We start from the raw sequence: 18877 nt of genomic DNA, 5'->3' as shown, positions 1-18877 counted from the left end.
TTTTGTTTTGATGTAGACATTTTAGTTTAAATAAATATGCTGTTTTATTGCAACCATTTTTTTTATGCTCATGAAATATATGTGTGAGAGGGTGGCGGGTTCGCAAACACATTAAAACTTTTACAGTGTTTTCATATCAATGAGTACTCAACCCCTATCGTAAATGAGCAACGTAAGAATAAGTTCAGAATCATCTCCCCTTGAAGTTGAGAAAAATATGAAATTACGCTTACAAGATGAAGCAGATTTTTTAAAACCTACACAGTTCTGTTCCATTATTGAACACTGCACACGGATGCCAGTAAAAAAAGGAAACCAATGTAAATAAAATGAACTATGAAATATTTTGGGGTGACAACACAAAATCATAGATAATGGTTATTTGGGGGTTATAACACAACATCATAGATAATGGTTATTTGGGGGTTATAACACAAAATCATAAATAATGGTTATACCAGTATCTTTTTCTTTTTTGTTGAAAATAATCAGCCAATATATTAATATTTACAGTAGAAAACAAATCGTTCCATGTAACTTCATTGAGTGCCTTTTACACTGAAATTCCCGACGCCCTTTGATGCTTTGCATCAATACTTATCTTGTAAGAGACTTATAAACGTCAAACTTATATAATAATTAGAGTGTTTGATTGTGTCAAGGACACATCAAAGCAGTGTGCGTAAATAAACTTCCGTCTCAAAATGAACGAGAAACTGTTCCAGACAGTCAGTCCGCCGCAACGGATCCATTGTTGTCGGATTGTATAGAAATGGTTCGTGATTGAATGTTTAGTTCTGTAAACAAATGATGAAAATTATATGCATAATATAGGAGGAGTTACTCACATAAGCCATTAAAAGTAATTTTTAAAATGTGCAATATGTTCTTAAAATTAAATTACCATTTGTGCGCTATTGCACTTCCATATAATTACTTTGTAAAAGTTTGACACAAAATCGCATACAACATGTAAAAAGCTTTTCTTAGACATGTTTATAAGTTATTGCAAACAAAGGGCAATAACGCCTAAAACTGATGAAATAGGGAAACTGTGACATAATGCGCTGTAGAACTTGCATATAATTATACATGTATTGTAGAGATAATTTTTCATCGGACATGCCTAATATAAATGAACTCCGGATATAGATTGTTTCAGAACGTGACATGTCAGGAGGCAGAAGTCATCGCCAGCATAACTATTCAGTAGAATGCGGATATGAGTTGCAAGTAGACATGTCCGGGGAAATTTATTTAGTTTCAACCGAGCTGTGGATGCATTGTATTCAACTTTCACTGACCTTCGGTGAGGCGCATGCGTGGATCATAAACAATAATTTACTGCAAACATACAAATGTCACATGTGTTGCATTATCTACACGGAAAGTTAAGGTAAAATTAACTTAAAATCAAGAGCTATCTCTCAAAAGTGGAATTCAGAGATTATCCTGCCATAATTGGACTTGATTTTTGATGCAACATGTGTAGCAATAAATGACATAGACTTGTGTACATATATACTATACTTTTATTATGTTTAATATTAAAGGATTACAGTGTGTTTTTCTTGCATAAACATCAAGCATCAAATGAACAGACCAAATGAAAAAAAGTGATTTATTGGAACAATTAGTAAATAATGACATTGCATATGAATGTCAACCCGTTCAATTTGAAATTGAAATTGAATTTGTTATTTAAAGTTATAAATATTTTTAGCGATTTTCGGAACTGTAACGGGACTGTTACGACGAATTCACCACAGTTTATTATGGGAAATTACCAAGTGAGTATTTTGTTATAGATAACTACGACTGATGAACCGTGGGCAAACGAAACACTTTTTCGACCAACACATATAACATTACGCGCTTGCTATGTCGCAAAACATTGGTATACTATCATGGACCAACGACGATGGCCAACAAGAAAAAAACAAAAGAAAAATATCCAGGCCGCTATCAGGTGATTTTTATAATAATAATACTATAATAATGTTACTACAACTGCTAATGCAATGTTCAAAAGTGTTTTATTGCAATCGAGTTATTACGTGTATTGTTTTAGGTTAGTAATGGTTGATATTGTTGTATATGTCGCAGTTCAAATAAGTCTAAAAAGTTATAAACACTAAGTTATAAAAATGATAGAAATGATCATCTCGACCATTTAAATTTGTTTGGTAGGCACCAAGAAAATCAACAAAATTCAAAGTCCAAGTCACATATCCATCCAGGCGGACAATTCAGAATTCCGTATTACAAACGCGGGCGAGTACTAGATGCTAAAAACATGATGTTTTGAACACTATGCTGTTTAAATGATACACATCGCGTGCATACAAATCTTATGATATGGCAACTCTAGCAACTCTTCATTTCAAAGAAAAAAATACCTTAAGTACCATTCAATATTACGTACGAACAAATCAATGCTTAAACACTCTTTAAACTGCTACAGAAGTGTCAACATTGGGTTCTCCTACTTCACGGTATATATCAACGCAAACTTCTGAACGAAGCACGGTTCGCCGTTGGTCTTCGCATAAGACTATCATTGGTACTATACCTCTTTTGTAAAATCAGAGTAAAATTATATTTAAAAACTTATTCCCAAAAATATTTTTGCATCATTCAAATAAAAATGCTGTATTGTTAAGGTTTATTAACTCTTGATTAACGTCTTTAACCAGTTTAGCCCACAAATGCCCTGCATTTACCGTTCCAAGACCAGTAGAATGGTGTTTTATTATATGCATGGTACTTTACATGGATATATAAATAGCGTCTATTACCAAATTTTCACATGCCGTTTAAAATGATAAGCGGATCATACGAATGTATATTATAATGATGTCATTAAAAGTGTATTATTTCGATATTTGTTCATTTAAACATTTATCAAATTCAGGCCGGTTAATAATGGAAAAATACATCAAAACGATACAATGCCTGTTGAATATGTGTCAATATTATATTCACTATCCTAGTAATTGGACGATGTATTTGGCTCTTAATTTATTTATGTTTAATCCACAATCACACTTACAAAATCATAAACAAGATCATGTTAAAACAAAACAAAACTGGTTTTAACATTTCAAACGCTACTACGTATATCAAACTACATTTCTACGAAAAATACTTCCGAATATGTTTAAATAGCAGTTTGAAATGAAAATATCGATTGTGCATAACTAAACATTTCGATGGCCATACGTACATTTATGAAACAAGTTAACTTAAGTTTCAGAGACAAGTGCAACACCTACATCACCCCAGCGAACTACGACTGAGTATCAACCACCAACAAATCTAGACACAATGCAAACTGCGTCGCAAAGTCACCCCATGACCTCTGCAACCACCAGTGCCGCATACAAAGCTACAGCCGCTACCGCTAGCACTTCTACCACCGATGACGCAAACAAAGCTACAGTATCTGGAACTTCTAACACCAATGACGCATACAGAGCTACAGCCTCTAGCACCTCTACCGCCAATGAGGCATACACAGCTACAGCCTCTAGCACCTCCACCGCCAATGACGCATACACAACTACAGTCTCTAGCACATCTACCACAAATGCAGCATACAAAGCTACAGCTGCTAGCACTTCTACCACCAATTCCGCATACGATATCACAGCGTCAGAAACTGCCACTTATATCAGCACAAGCCTTCAAATCCCGACCGGAGTTTCTTCTGTCAGTCCGCACCATCCGCGAGGTACGCTCACGATTGTATATGTTCTTTTTGATAAGCATGTTAAAGGCAAACTAGAACGTGGCTACCAGAAACAGCAAAATGTTAGAACACATGTAACACATATCTATGAAGTTGTATGTTGTTTATCTGCACAATTAGCTTAGTTATGTTAATGAAATGTTGGTCCGAAATAGCAAAATATGATCAACAGTTATAATTGTTTTCCCTCAACACGTTCAAAATGTTGCATAGTTATGAGCGTGAATGAAAATATAACGTGGGTAAAGTGGTTTCACTCCGATATTGATGTGAATTATATGAACGATCGTTCTACAATGCTTTAGGTATTCACTAGAGAACCCGACATCTAGTGTTTGGATTATGCGAGAATGTTTTGTGTATTGAATGTTTACTGAGTGAGCAATATTCTATCATTTTTTAATAAACGTAACAACATGCACCATTGTCTTGCAGTAAACGCAGCCACAATTTCTGGCGGGGTCGCTGGTGTGCTGGGACTGCTGATCCTAGTGTTGCTCGTGAAGGTTTATGTAAGACAGAGGCAAGTCCAGGCTGACGTGTCCTTCGGTGTTTTTTTTGGATTTATTAACCCTATCGAAATGATAGAATAGGTTATATATTATAAAACCACATTTATATGATTGAAATATAGAATCCGCGATAAAATGAATTCCGGCTATTCGGTGGTATTCAATACCGAAGACACTTACGTCGCAGGTGCCAACTCAATCTCTTTTTACCTTTCAGAAAGATCATCAAAGAAAGAGACATTTTGATGATGTCGATGTATCTGACACCAAGGCAAACTCCACTTAAAAAACACCGTTTCAAATACACAGCCAGTAATGAAGAGCTAAAACAAGAGGAAGACGTCACTGAACAAGAGAGAGATTCGTATATGGAACCGTTGGTTCACAGACAAATATGGCAGCTCTTAGATAGGAGTCCCGTCCTTACCCGACGAGCTGAGGAGAAGGAAAATAGGAAGGGCACAATGTACAGCAGCATACGGATTTCCGAAAACACGGCCCAGAGGTTACAGTACATTGCCCGGTGTTTGGGTCCAAACGATGCCCTGTTGAAGAAGCAGAGCATAACATCCTTACAGACATCCTTGAATGATGATTACTCACAGGTTAAAACACCTGGTGCAAAGCGAATGGAATTAAATGATGCGCCACGCTGGAGCACGGATTCAAATCATTACGAATTTGTTGCAGGTAGCACTGTGGACGAAACAGAGGCAGAAAACACGGTAATTTACGACGACGTCATCCTTGAACAAACTGAACAATTGCGATACACAAAACCCCAGGTTGGAGACAACTTCAATGCAAGAATGGTTAGATCCAGGAGCACGGAGTCGGTGTTAGAAGAATGTCGGGGTAATAATCCGAAAAGGCTTACCACTGCACCTCGGAATTCTACCATTGATATTCGAGGATCTGTCATTGACAATGTAAAACCCTTCACGTATAAGCTTGTTGGGGAAATGAAGTTGGTTACAAACGAAGGATGAACCTTCTATAGATACTTATATATGTAACGAACCTGCTTATAGTTTTTTCGCCCTGGCAGTGCACGATTAGCACGACCAGTGTGGCTTCTCATGATTTACTGGTGACAATACCTTTACCTATTGACTGTTAAGTGTCACTTCAGCCGTCTAACGTATTTGGGAGGAGAGAGAACGTACACTATCGATTATCTACTCTAAATCGTTTATTGTCTTTATTTAGTGGCCATTCTATATTTTTCCAAATACTAGTAACTCTTTAAGCATATTCATGGTCGATTATTATTATTATTATTATTATTATTATTATTATTATTATTATTATTATTATTATTATTATTATTAATTATCATTATTATTATTACAATTATTATTATTATCATTATTATTATTATTATTATTATTATTATTATTATTATTATTATTACTATTATTATTATTATTATTATTATTAATTGTTTAAATTAGTTGTTTTTACCCGTTTTTGCTTGTCTACGTAATTGCCCATACGGAAAATTTAGTATTAAATAATTTAATTAATTGAATAAGAAAAACATACAAAAACATTATCCTTCCAGTCACACAGCAGTGGTTACCGTGAACATATGGGTGTACTTTCCGCTTTGAAGTGTTTGGGACCGTCAATGTATGCCAATAAATAATTTATATTACAGCAATAAGTTTCCAAAAAAATCTAATATGCATTAAATAACAACTGGAATTATATAAGAAGTGCTTGATGTGACAAGACAGCCAGTCATCAGCCCTTTACCTCCAATGTATAGCGCACGACACTTGTAAAATGACTAAATGAACTCGGTGCCAATGTGGTCGTAGTGGTTGAAACAGGAATATAAGAAAAATAAAACTTTAGTTACATATGCATTTATTTTCCTGAATCGTTCACAAGAATGAATGATTGTTTGGTTTGACCGAACGTTGATGGGGAATATATATTCACTTGTGTTTAATGAGTGGCACTCGGTATGATTGTATAATTGTGGAAGCAATAAACCACGAGGTTAATTTATTTTCCTTGCATTTCCGAAAGAACCATTTGCCAGTCAATTGATGAGTTTCAACTGTTGCTCCTGCATCGCAATAACATAGTTGCATTTAACAATATAGATGCAATGAATTTACGGTCACATACACAGTTAACTTGAAGAGAATGTCTGGATTAAAAATACCTGACAATTTTCAAATGGAAGTTAATCCATCGACGGTCGACTATTTTGATATGACTTACTTCAATATTGTACCTGTTTGGATAATTTTAAAACCCTCCAACAATGACAAATTGCAATGCTAGCATATTTTATATTGATAATCTATTAAAATTGATTGTCTATCATACTTTTAGATAAGTTTTATTAATATCACAAAAGGTAACTTTTCGATTGAGCAATCATAGGTATTGAGCTTTATAGTATGCATACATATATTGCTCGATAAATGTGCAAATTAACCCTTAACTCACAGACTGTTCAGGTTTTATGCTGTTTGCTGCTCATCAGTATCTTAGGGTTGAAAATGGAGCCTCTTAAACTTAAATCTAGTAAGAAAGGTCTTTTATTAAATTTAACTTTCTATGGGACAACACATGCGTCAAAATACGTTTCTAATTGGTAAAGGATAAAAGTCCCATTAGCGATAAATCATTGTATGCAATCCATTCCCCCTATCTATAATAAACGAGTCAACGACATTTTCGAGATGGCGAAAATGAACAGAAGTATTGAAATGCAACAGAAATATATATGTAAAGGTTTAAAAAATGTTTAATCATGTTACGCTTCTTTTACATCGGACAAAGTAGTGCAATTCAGAGAGGAATAATCCATCAGAAATTGTACAGAAATATTAATTAAGACCGCGTCTCGAATGAGTCACATTTTTCCCCGATAAATGTGTGCATATATTAAAACAATGCATATTCCCTTTTTGCAAGAGGATCTGCTTGAAAAATATATTTATGTAGTAGCATTTTTATATTGATGAAATCGTTCAGCAACAATGTATGCGATGGCAAAAATTATTTTTCGTTATACGTTTCCAGTAAGATTCGAACTCACGCTTACAAACATATATACGCATATGACAATTTAACTACAATGAATTTCGTTATAAATATTCCCCATGCTTATTAGGAGTAACTATACATTTTCATTCACTACTACTGATTATGAAATCAGTGGGCGTCCGTCAGGGATGCCTGCTCTCTCCCGTCCTGTTCAACCTTTTCCTTGAGAAGATAATGCAGGAGAACTTCCATCACAACCACACCTCTATCTCCATCGGTGGAAGACCCATCTCAAACTTGAGATTCGCTGATAACATTGACCTCATGTGTGGCACCAGCAGTAAACTCTAAGATCTCACCAACACATTCTATGAAAGAGCAAGAGCATACGGGATGAAGGTCAGCACGGAAAATTCGATGATCATGGTGAACAGCACGACCAACACCAGTGAATACATCATTACAACGGCGAGGATCCAGAAGAAGTGACCAGCTTCAAATACTTAGGCGCAACCCTGTCCAAGGATGGTACCAGTACCGCTGAGGTCCGCATAAGAATTGACATGGCGACCACAGCGAAGGCCAGGCTGAGCAGGTTGTGGACAAGCAGTTCCATCAGCTTCCCCACCAAGTGCAGACTCTACAAGTCCCTCGAAGTCTATATCCTACTCTAAGGCTGCGAAACCTTGACGCTTCACGCCGACAAAGAACACATGCATTTCAACATAAATGTCACCGAAGACTGCTCCGCATCTCTTATACGGAGCACTGGCACGACTCTCTGTTCAAGACTGTTTTCCAGGGCACGCTAGAGCCATGTCGACATCTAGGCCGCAAGAAGAAAAGCTGAATGGATGAATTACTCTCAGCAGCACACAACAGACTGAAGGAGGATTTCTGTATCGTCGTCCCTCATCCCCCCCCCAAACCACCAAACCGGTCAAGGAATTGATGATGATGATGACTACAGATTTTCCATTGCCTGCTAAAGCGTTTCTATTATTTTGAAAATAAATGTTTCATTTAGCGTTTATACAAACGAGACGTAAGTGTCAAGCAACCATTTTGATCATACCTTTTAACAGATAATTACCAAAAACAATAACTGCTTGATATGTAACCCCAAAAGCTGTGGATCCGATACCAAAATCGATGTGGTGATCAAAAGTATGCAGTGCGGGCAATGAACTTTTAAAGTTTAAAATATAATTTTTAAGTTCATAACCCGAACCTCCTAATAGTCTATAATTCATTGACATATGTTCTATGTGTGTTTTGTTTTGTGTTTATAAAATGTGTGACATGTTAACATATTTTTGCGTGATGACTTAACATGAGTGACTCCTCCGTAAGATGTGCAAATTTAAGCAATAAATCGTCTGCTGATCCAGCGTGATTTTGCTCATTTATATGCTTACTTCCAAAATTTCTGTTTTGTGCCTTCTGTAAAAATGCCCTTAACGACCATGCTCATAATACTAGGATGATTTTTTCAGACCGAAATTGTGAAATATTGAAAATTATATGTTATTAAGTGGATTGAGTTTACCGATGTTAATTTAGGCCAATGTACATTTGTGGGTATTGTGTTTATCTTCATGTAATCTTTAATGTTTTCAAATTTAGACGATAAACAAATCGTTGAACTGCAACGTGAATACAGTTGACAAGGAACGAGTATTTCCGATAAGAGTCGGATACACAATCGTTGTTGTTACTATTTTTGTATAAATAAAGGATAATGACGGGAATATAGATATCTACTTGTGTAACGACTTCAAATTTGATAATGGTATTGACAGTAACAAGACATTCAACCCATACTGAAGACTGCAAGGTTAAATCTTTTTGTACGGACAATAATGGCTCCGTATTTAAAGCGGCTTGTACACAGATTTTCATATTTATGAACATTTTCACTTAATTAATTTACTAACATAACTATAATACTTGGATTGTTTTGAAATAATTATAACAAAAAAGGGAACAGTTCAAATAAAATGATAAGCGGGTCTTGGTTTTGAACCCATGACCTTTAGAATTAAAAGCTTATGCTCTATAATTAGACAACGCAAGCTTTGGAATTTTCAATTTAAACGCTATCTTTGTCATATACGTTTTTTGTTAAATTATAAATACAAAAACGTAAGGACGGCTTTATATTTTTCCTATTTTGATTGATAATTTTTAATTAACAAACGAACATATATTTTACATCATTCTCTTCGTCAGGAGTGTTATTTTGCTTGTTTTAAAGGGGCATTTTCACAGATTTTGGCATGTTTTGAAAAAGTTACCCTCAACAGGGCTCGAACCACTGACTCCTGGAATTCTGGAGTAAAAGTCTACCACTAAGACCCCTCGACCATCCTTCCGCATGCAATGAAAGCTGTATTTTATACTATACATAAGCAATCCTCGTAGTTTCACAAAATATAACGACAACAACAGAACTCACCAAATTATTGAATCGTTTCGCGTTGTAACGCTTTATAATTTTCAGGTTTTTAAATCGTCAAAAGATGCATATAATGGCTATATTAGAACATGGTAAATGTTCAGTATTACTGTTTCCTCACAAATATCATAACTAAATCGAAATTTTGCGAATCTGAAACAACTTTTTTAAATTGTGTCAATTTACCAAAACGTGAAAAGGCCCTTTTAAGATAATACATGCATTCTGATTTAAATCTGTGACATTTTTTTCATTGTCATTGCTTTTTAATTTGAATATGTCCTTGTAATACTGCATAATTATTAAATATCATAAATGAAAGATGGACGAAAGCTTCAATAGGTGAATAATCCATTTTATACGCGAACAATTTACGTAACACATGCTTATCATAACTTCAAGTTAATGTCAACTTGACCACACAATAAAAGGTCTAATATTCGGAATAGGCAACCGAGTCAAGGTTGTTTTGCAATCTAGCAGACGAGTTAACCATTTGTTAGTATTGATCGAGATCTGATACTTGCGTAATGCTTGACAAAATTTTTGGACCTAATCCGGGACGGCTTTTATCAAACGATGACGAGGACAAACGCAGGTTAATATTGATAAGTTTACCACAGTAATGTTGCAATTTCTGTAGTGTAGGATATCTTTGAAGTTAGACGTACATGCGTACTCAAAACTGTTGAGCACGTATGTTTGACAATATTTAACTTGCATTTTATTATTTATGAGTCAATAATCACGAATTGTAATTCAACCTTATCAGAGTAAAATTTATTGTTACGATGTCAAGTAGCATTTCAACGATCAAGTGTATTTATATCATGCAAAATGAATATTCGAACATCCAGTCGTTCACAACTAAACACACGTAACTGTTGTAGGGCTGTGATTCCTCAGTTTGAACACCTTGATCTCGCACGCTTTTTGACGGCCAGAGGACACGCAGAGGTTCAGGTCCGGGCTGAGCGCAAGCCCCTTAGGAAGCACCACCCCGATACTTCCGTCAACCACGTGACACATAAACCAGCCGTCATGCGTAAACATCGACACGCGTCTGTTGTAGTGATCCGCCACTATCACGTGACCCAGAGGGTCCGAGCAGACGCCGTACTTCAAATCTCCGTCTCTTTCACCGAGTTTTCCTATTAATCGTATATAGATACCGTTAACGTCTAATATTTTTACGCAATGATTTCCTGATTCCGAAACGTAAATATTGCCTTTGGGAGAAACGCATACGTACCGTGGAGAATCGAATAGCTGCTCCTTCATTTTACTTTTTGCGATGTTTTTGATAAATTGTCCGTTGCAGTTGTGCATCGTAACAAGACTTATAGCGCCGCTTGTGCTATTATTTGAAATTCGAATAGGCTTTGATAAATGTTACCTGATTTCGCTAAAGAAGAATATATACGCAAAAGCTGTCACCAAGTATTTCTTATAAATATTGATTGCCAATCAGAGAATATACCCGTGGCTTTATTTGTATGTTGCTCGAACATGCTAATACTCATTAAATTTAGATTCAATCATAGTTTGAGTGAATGCATGGCCAAACCTGGGACTTTAAACAAAGGAGATGCTCGAACATATTCCTAGTAGATACAGCTTTAGTTTTGAGTAAATTTAACCCATTTATGCCTAGTGGACTCTCCCATCCTTCTAAATTGGATCAATTTATTTCAAAATTAGGGATGTCTAGTATATTTATTTCTATATTTAGAATATTTCTTACAGAAATTCCTTTAAGCAAACAGCGCAGACCCTGATTAGACGCCGCATCATGCGGCGTCTCATCTGGGTCTACGCTGTTTGCCAAGGCCTTTTTTTCTAGACGCTAGGCATAAATGGGTCGTGCATTAAACGGTATTTTATTAATCCTTGAAATATATTGAAAACATCTGGATTTAAATAGAGACCGACGTTCTATTGCATTATACATGGTATCATATTAAATAAACGCGATGTCCCAATATATCTCAAATAAAATGTATTATATAACACAGTGGTATCTTTGACTATAAAAAGCAACAAGCACAAACACCAACAAGAAGCACAAAGTCATGTATGTCTTGAGAGCCATACACAATTACGGCAACAGACAGCAGAAATCTCTTTAACCCATTTATGCCGAGTGGACTCTCCCATCCTTCTAAATTGGATCAATTTATTTCCAAAATAAGGGATGTCTAGTATATTTATTTCAGAATATTTCATACAGAAATTCCTTAAAGCAAACAGCGCAGACCCTGATGAGACGCCGCATGACAAAAATGGAAAGATAACCACCACATTTGCCTGTTTATAGTTCACCACTGGTACACTGCTGTGGGTTTATATCACTAATAGTGATTAACAGCTTGTAAGACGATATTGGCCAGTCTAGTGTTTATCATTGAAATCTGTACATATTGTCTGCTTTCAGGAAAAACGGGGCTTAATGCATGTCAAATAAGATTAGCATATGCATACTGATTAGCCTGTGCAATGCGCACAAGCTAATCAAGGACGACATTTTACAACAGCGAACACCTACAGTGCCTTCAGCGCTTTGATTGTGTATGTTTTCAATGGAGTAGAGTGCGTAATTTTCCACGGAAATCATCCGGGTTGGGAGTCGTAACAAGATGTTGTTAATACAACATGTAACCAAATATAACAGTACCACTATTAGCTTCAATTAAATGTGTATTCTCACAGATTTACCAAGTGAAAATTTAAAAAGTTTTGTCAGACAAAAAGAGAATACAAGTTTATATAAAAGAGCGCACGAGAACTATGGGTAATTTTTTTAGATTGTTGATAAAAGATTAACGATGTTATTATCCGGTTGAGCGTAATTATAACTTTAACTCTTTCAGTGCTGGAACCGAATTTTGAAGGCCTTTGCAAACAGTTTGGATCCAGATGAGACGCCACAGAACGTGGCGTCTCATCAGGATCCAAACTGTTTGCTATTCTGATAGTATTTTTTGAAAAAAAAATCGAAAAAATGCTAATTTTATAAATTCAGCAGACAATATTTTTAGCAGACGACAAATTTCCCAGCATGCAAAGGGTTTACATACAGTTTCAATTCCGCATATACGCGCCTCAAGCAATTGTATTATACAACGTGTGAACGTCACTACCGCGCTCATAGATACAATCATACGTAGGGATGGGGCGTACATATGTGTTGTTTAGTCATTTACAGTAGAGAATCTAGATTAGTGAAATTAGTAAGGATAGGTAATTAGGATTGTGCATGGTTTATTATTCAAATCAGATATCATTATAGGAGTCGCGTTCTGAGAAAGCTGGTCATAATGCATGTGCGTAAAGTGTCGTCCCAGATTAGCCTGTGCAGTCCGCACAGGCTAATCAGGGACGACACTTTCCGCTTTTATGGTATTTTTAGTTTCAAGGAAGTCCTTGTTTACCGAAAATCTAGTTTAAGCGGAAAGTGTCGTCCCTGATTAGCCTGTGCGGACTGCACAGGCTAATCTGGGACGACACTTTACGCACATGCATTATGCCCAGTTTTCTCAGAACAAGACACATAGTATTATACGGATGTTAGTATCCTGTAAACAAGTAAAACAGGATACGAATATCATGCGTTCTATGAAATGTAATCAAACAACATGAATTATCATGTGTTGTATTTGGGGAAGAGCCCAAACAATATGTATATAAAGGCTAATCGGCTTCCCTAGCTTGTACTTGCAAACATTTTTTAAAGTGTATACTGGCAAATACAAAAAGGTTTTTTTTCTAAGGGTAAGCTTATTTAATATTTGCTTATAATTTTATAGCTAAATTAATTTTAATTGTTAAACTTATAAATATTTATAATCTAAAATACACATACATATGAATTATTATGCATTATTATTTTGTTTTTTAAACTACAGCTTTTTAGTGGGTTTAGTTGAAAATAATATTAAAGGGGCCGTCCAACAGATTTTGGCATGTATTGAAGCTTGTCATTAAATGCTTTAAACGCTTTATATTGATAAATTTAAACATTTGAACTATAAATCTCCAGTAAAAAAACACAAGAATATAATTTAAAAAAAGGAAAAAAGTAACCCTCATCAGGGTTCGAACCACTGACCCGTGGATTCCTGGAGTAAAAAGCCTCCCGCACAGACCACTCGACCATCCACGCTCACATTCAGAACGGATGTATAGTTTAACTATATAAGCAATACTCGCAGTTTCCCAAAATATAGAATCGCGTCGATACGACGCTTTATCTGTTGAACGGCCCCTTTAATAATATTATTAATTATCATAATTAGCATGTGTTACCGTAATATCGGCCCTTAATGAATACATCTACATATTTGAATTGAAAATATTTAAAAACACCCATGTTTTATGTCAATCTACAGTAAAAAGTGTATTCTTGGAAATAACAACAAATGCTGGCTTGAAATCGGCAATGCTTTGACAAAATACCGGCTAGACTTAGCTCCCTGTAGTAATCTGTATCATGTACACAGTTTCTCATAATATCGGCCCTTCTGATTGCTTGATAAGGTTTGTCACTATGCGCATGTGCTTATTCTATAAATAGTTTAGTAATGGAAAAACAAAACTGTTGATAGTGTTCTGTAAATACTTTAACTTTTGTTTTCACAAATAAGCGGCTTATCAGCTATTTTATAAACCTATTAATAAACCATTAAGAAACTGCACAAATATGTCTTATGTAATTTAAATATCATAGCATCACCTAGATTGAACATGACCTACTTTCAAATGAAACCTGGAAATCATGAAAACGATTGTTGTAACTTGTCATTAATAAACAGTACATTAATTAAAACCTCTAAAAAATGAAAAACATTTACGGCTCTACACTTCTTGAGGGTTTTTCCGAGTGGACTCGTTAAAGTCACGATACGATAAGGAGGGCCGATACTATGAGAATAAGGGAACATGATATATCTACATCATCATCATCATCATCAGCAGCAGCAGCAGAATCAACAGTATCATCATTATTAACATCAACATCCTGTTCATCATCATAAGCATCATCATAATACAAAATCCGTTTGCTTGTTTGTAGATTCGTCTGCTGTTGCAACTCTCTCTGGCATGTTCGAATGGTAAGGGTTCTGAATGTCTTTTCCTTGGTAAATAAAAATAAAATAAAACCGGTGTAACCGTAGAATCGAATGTTTAAAACTAATGTGTACACAATATAACGTTAAGCCAGTATGACTTCATATACAAATAGTTTGACGTTTATGTTCCGATAGATATTATTCATTAAAATGGCATTAGTTTAGTGTAAACCTATTTATTTTAGCTCGATTGCATCGAAAGCCTACGGCTTATTTGAAACGCTCTTGAGTCCGTTTCAATATTCATTACGCCACGGCATTGGTATCAGTGATATTTCATGTCGTTTTAAATATTTGAAAACGTGTATTATTAATGTTTTTTTCCAAAAGTATATTCTGACCGAGGAATTAGTTTTTGATTTATCGTTGATTGAATTGTATTCATTTTGCGTTCAGAAGCGTATATAATATGCCCCGAAATCGGTAGCCCAACCGAGGTTAAAGCAAATGCGTCGGTAACATTTAAATTGCCGGACGTGTCCTCGAAAACCCCAGACGGCGACTGGAAGAAGCACTTGATATCGCCATCCATTAACGTAATCAGCACCAGACGCCGCCGACATGACGTCAGCGCAATGTCCACGGCTTATAGATTTCATCGCACTTATAAATAGCCGATGTATCGCCGTCGCGAGTGCAGTTTTGAATTCTCGCGTTAATCATATCCGTTACAAGCACGTTGCCACCAGAAATGTACGTGATGCACGTGGCGTCCTGGAACTCCCCCACCTCTGACCCCTTTTTGCCGAAAGTGACTGCGTGCGGTTTGTCCGTCTTCATGTGGCGCTTTACGGCGTCCGCGCATGTGCCTACGACATTCACGGTCACGTTTTCCATGCTTTCATCGTCACGGACAGTTTCAAGAGACTTGTTAAACTTCGCGCAGTTCTGGTTGATGTAACTGATAGTATTAAGCGGTTTCCTTTTTTTCCTCTGAAATACCACAAATAACAATAGATTAGAAATAAACGCGATTTATGGCTTTATAAATGACTACAATCCATTGTTCAGCCACCTACATTGTATCTGTAGTATGTATTATTTTTCAAAAGTACACTGTGTTTATTTAAGAAACGTTGAATAGAACTTGACACATGTCAATTTGCCACAAAATCGCATCCATAAATTATGATGAAAATGTTGTGGCTTCGGTAAGAGATATATTATATTTACCAATGTGAGTTTAAAGTACACTATATACCAAACTTTGTCATAAAACGAGTACAACATGTACTTGGTAAACTTAAGTACAATATTACTCAAGAAAGCATTGTCATCTAAGATGATGCTGATGATGATGATAATAATAATAACAACAACAATGATAATAATAATAATAATAATAATAATAATAATAATAATAATAATAATAATAATAATAATAATAATAATAATAACAATAATAATAATAATAATAATAACAATAATAATGTGATGTTATTGAATTTTCCAATTTATACAATTTCAAAGCTTATAAGATATGAATTCGGCGAAAAGTCTTAATGTTTCAATTAAAGCTGTCCTTAAAGTTAAAGCCGGATATGCCCAATACAAATTCTGATTCTCTTTTATACTAAATGGTTGCCTATTGATCTTGAAGCTACAACAAACATGTTGATCATGGAAATGGCCTACAATATCGTAACAGTTTGTTATGACATTGGTCAACTTTGTTTGGTTTTTCGACTTTATTTGATTTTTTTTAAATTAGATCTAGTACTCTGACCGCTGTTATGTAGGATCTTTGAGATTCCGACAATGTGATTCAATTTCCATATGCAAAACTTTCTTACATTTGAAGTCTGTTAAACAACACTGTTTAGGTTCAATTTCGTAAATAAAAACTGTATTTACATTTGAAGTCTGCTATACAACAATGTTTTGCATTTGAAATACTCGTCACAGATGTTGACCCATTTAACTCTTACAGTGTTGGAACCGAATTTTGAAGGCTTTTGCAAACAGTTTGGATCCAGATGAGACGCCACAGAACGTGGCGTCTCATCAGGATCCAAACTGTTTGCTATTCTGATACTATGCTTTGAAAAAAATCAAAGAAAATGCTAATTTTAGAAATTCAGCAGCGACATTTTAGCAGACGACAAATTTCCCAGCATGCAAAGGGTTAATCAATGTAATACAATCCAGCAGCCTCATGCGCGGAAGGACCTCATAAACTTCGATATACACACACACATCAATATGTTACGTAATGCAGGGGTCACTGGTTCGACAACTATGACATTGACTTCATAATATTAAGTGACTTGTTAAAAAACACATTTAAGACAGTACATATATCGCATTGCTCTTGTTGAGAAAATACGGTTATTGTACGTGTATTTGTTCCAGATTCCTATATTGCTTGCGTGCTTGTATTTTTTATCAATGAAACGTTAGTTTCGCGCGATTCAAAATGCTCAAGTAACACTAATAATTGATGCTCATTGTTTATTTATTGATGTGTTTGTCGTATTGTTCACTGATTGTTACCACATTTGAGCAAAACCAAAATTGTATAGAAAAAAGTTTACACAAAAGGGTTTATCCGATCTACCTGCCCTATTTTGTCGATGTTTTTGGAAACATGAAATAATTTTAGACCTAAACAGTATTACATGTACTTTAATCATTTAATGAGCAGATGACACGGACTAAAGTTAATCGGCAGCCTTTTTGAATTTGGGGACTACACCATACAAAATATCAAGAATATCAAAACAATTTAATATTAATCCACTTAAGCATTTTCATGTGATATATTTAGCAAGCAATTAATGATTCAGTGGCTTTTGAGTTTGTTCCATTACTATATCTTACTTTTGACCATTATTAGTTTTTGAAGTGTACGCATCCAAGAGTTGTTTTTAAAAGAATACAAATTTATAAATATATGCACTGAAGCCATATTGGTTCTCATTTTATCAATAATTATAATTATTTGTAATTAAACTTGCATACATCGTATTGTGTTAGCTTTAAATGTTACTCATAATGTTGCAAAATATTATTTATAGGTAGAACACAATTTAAATAAATAAGGCAAAATTATACCTATGGTCCAGATTTACAAAGACAGCATACACATGCATCATAAAATAACTTCTTGCGTAAAAAAAACTGACTTAATGTTCATCTACCTTTGCATTCTGTTGTGATCCGCTCCCTCAGCGGAAGTGGAATTCCAAACCTGCAGCATTGCTCGTCACTATCCGCGAACGTAACACGACGTAAACGTTGACGGGGATAACCGGCCTCTGAAACATCAATACTGAATAATTCATCATTTATAAACGTATTTGACGCCTTTGTGTTTGATAGCAGTTTTTTATCATGACACGTATTTTTGGTGTTACCACACTTGGTTTATAACGATGGTCAAGAAAAAATTATAGTATATATCATCCGTACTTTATAGTAAAAAACAACTTAATATTCATTTACATAACTCTTTTGATTTCAATAGAGTTATTGTTCGACTTAAAAATTGAAATAACAACAACGAACACCTTCAAATAAAGTTATGTTTTCTTAAAAAGTATGGACACGGAATAAACTGATGATCGCAAAAAAAGACTAATTTTAATGGGATCTTTCAGGAATACACTGGTTACTCTAATACGCACTAACTGATGAAAACCCCAAGGCTCCATTTAGAGCGCGAAGCGCGACACGTATTATTGATTGTAACAATGAGTTGCGATAAAGGAAGCAGCCGCTTATCAAGGAGGAGCTGTGTCCCAGCAACCCGTTTCCCTAGAGTCAAGAACTCCTCGGATTTGTTTAAAAACCACATTTAGAGCGCGAAGCGCGACACGTATTACTATCCAGGAGGACAGGTATGGGCCCTTTAGCATTATCCGACCATTACGTCCAAAGTTATCTTCCTTAGAATTTGAGAAATTTTGAAATCGTTGTTCGAATCCAAAATTTTCATCCGATCGTTCCCAAACTTGCACAGGTTTTTTTGGCAATGAGGACCCATCCCAAACTCTCTATATGAGCAATATCGGACCAT

General features: G+C 35.3%; 1 protein-coding gene across 4 annotated transcripts; it reads left to right on the top strand.

Moving 5' to 3' along the window:
- The first annotated feature begins 996 nt into the window (after positions 1-996).
- LOC127852826 (uncharacterized) lies at positions 997-5555 on the top strand. 4 transcript variants are annotated; one of them, XM_052386815.1, is made up of 5 exons: positions 1000-1396; positions 1809-1969; positions 3251-3733; positions 4187-4274; positions 4481-5555. In XM_052386815.1, exons 2-5 carry the CDS (start codon positions 1882-1884, stop codon positions 5250-5252), a joined length of 1431 nt encoding a protein of 476 aa, XP_052242775.1. In that variant the 5' UTR covers positions 1000-1396; positions 1809-1881; the 3' UTR covers positions 5253-5555. The 4 variants fall into 4 exon arrangements, with proteins under 4 accessions (XP_052242776.1, XP_052242775.1, XP_052242774.1 ...); XM_052386816.1 differs by having other exon boundaries at positions 997-1969; positions 3257-3733; XM_052386814.1 differs by having other exon boundaries at positions 1001-1969.
- The last annotated feature ends 13322 nt before the right edge of the window (positions 5556-18877 follow it).

The sequence above is a fragment of the Dreissena polymorpha genome, chromosome 12, assembly GCF_020536995.1.
Source record: "Dreissena polymorpha isolate Duluth1 chromosome 12, UMN_Dpol_1.0, whole genome shotgun sequence".
Taxonomy (NCBI): Eukaryota; Metazoa; Mollusca; class Bivalvia; order Myida; family Dreissenidae; genus Dreissena; species Dreissena polymorpha.
The sequence above is the reverse complement of the archived record's forward strand: the minus strand, read 5'-3'. Positions and strand labels throughout refer to the sequence as shown.

Excerpts from the sequence above, each read along its gene's own strand:
- LOC127852826 (XM_052386815.1), top strand. The coding sequence starts at position 1,882 with ATGTCGCAAAACATTGGTATACTATCATGGACCAACGACGATGGCCAA. Across the intron at positions 1,970-3,250 it reads AATATCCAGGCCGCTATCAG|TTTCAGAGACAAGTGCAACA; the intron begins GTGATTTTTATA and ends AGTTAACTTAAG. Across the intron at positions 3,734-4,186 it reads CAGTCCGCACCATCCGCGAG|TAAACGCAGCCACAATTTCT; the intron begins GTACGCTCACGA and ends ATTGTCTTGCAG.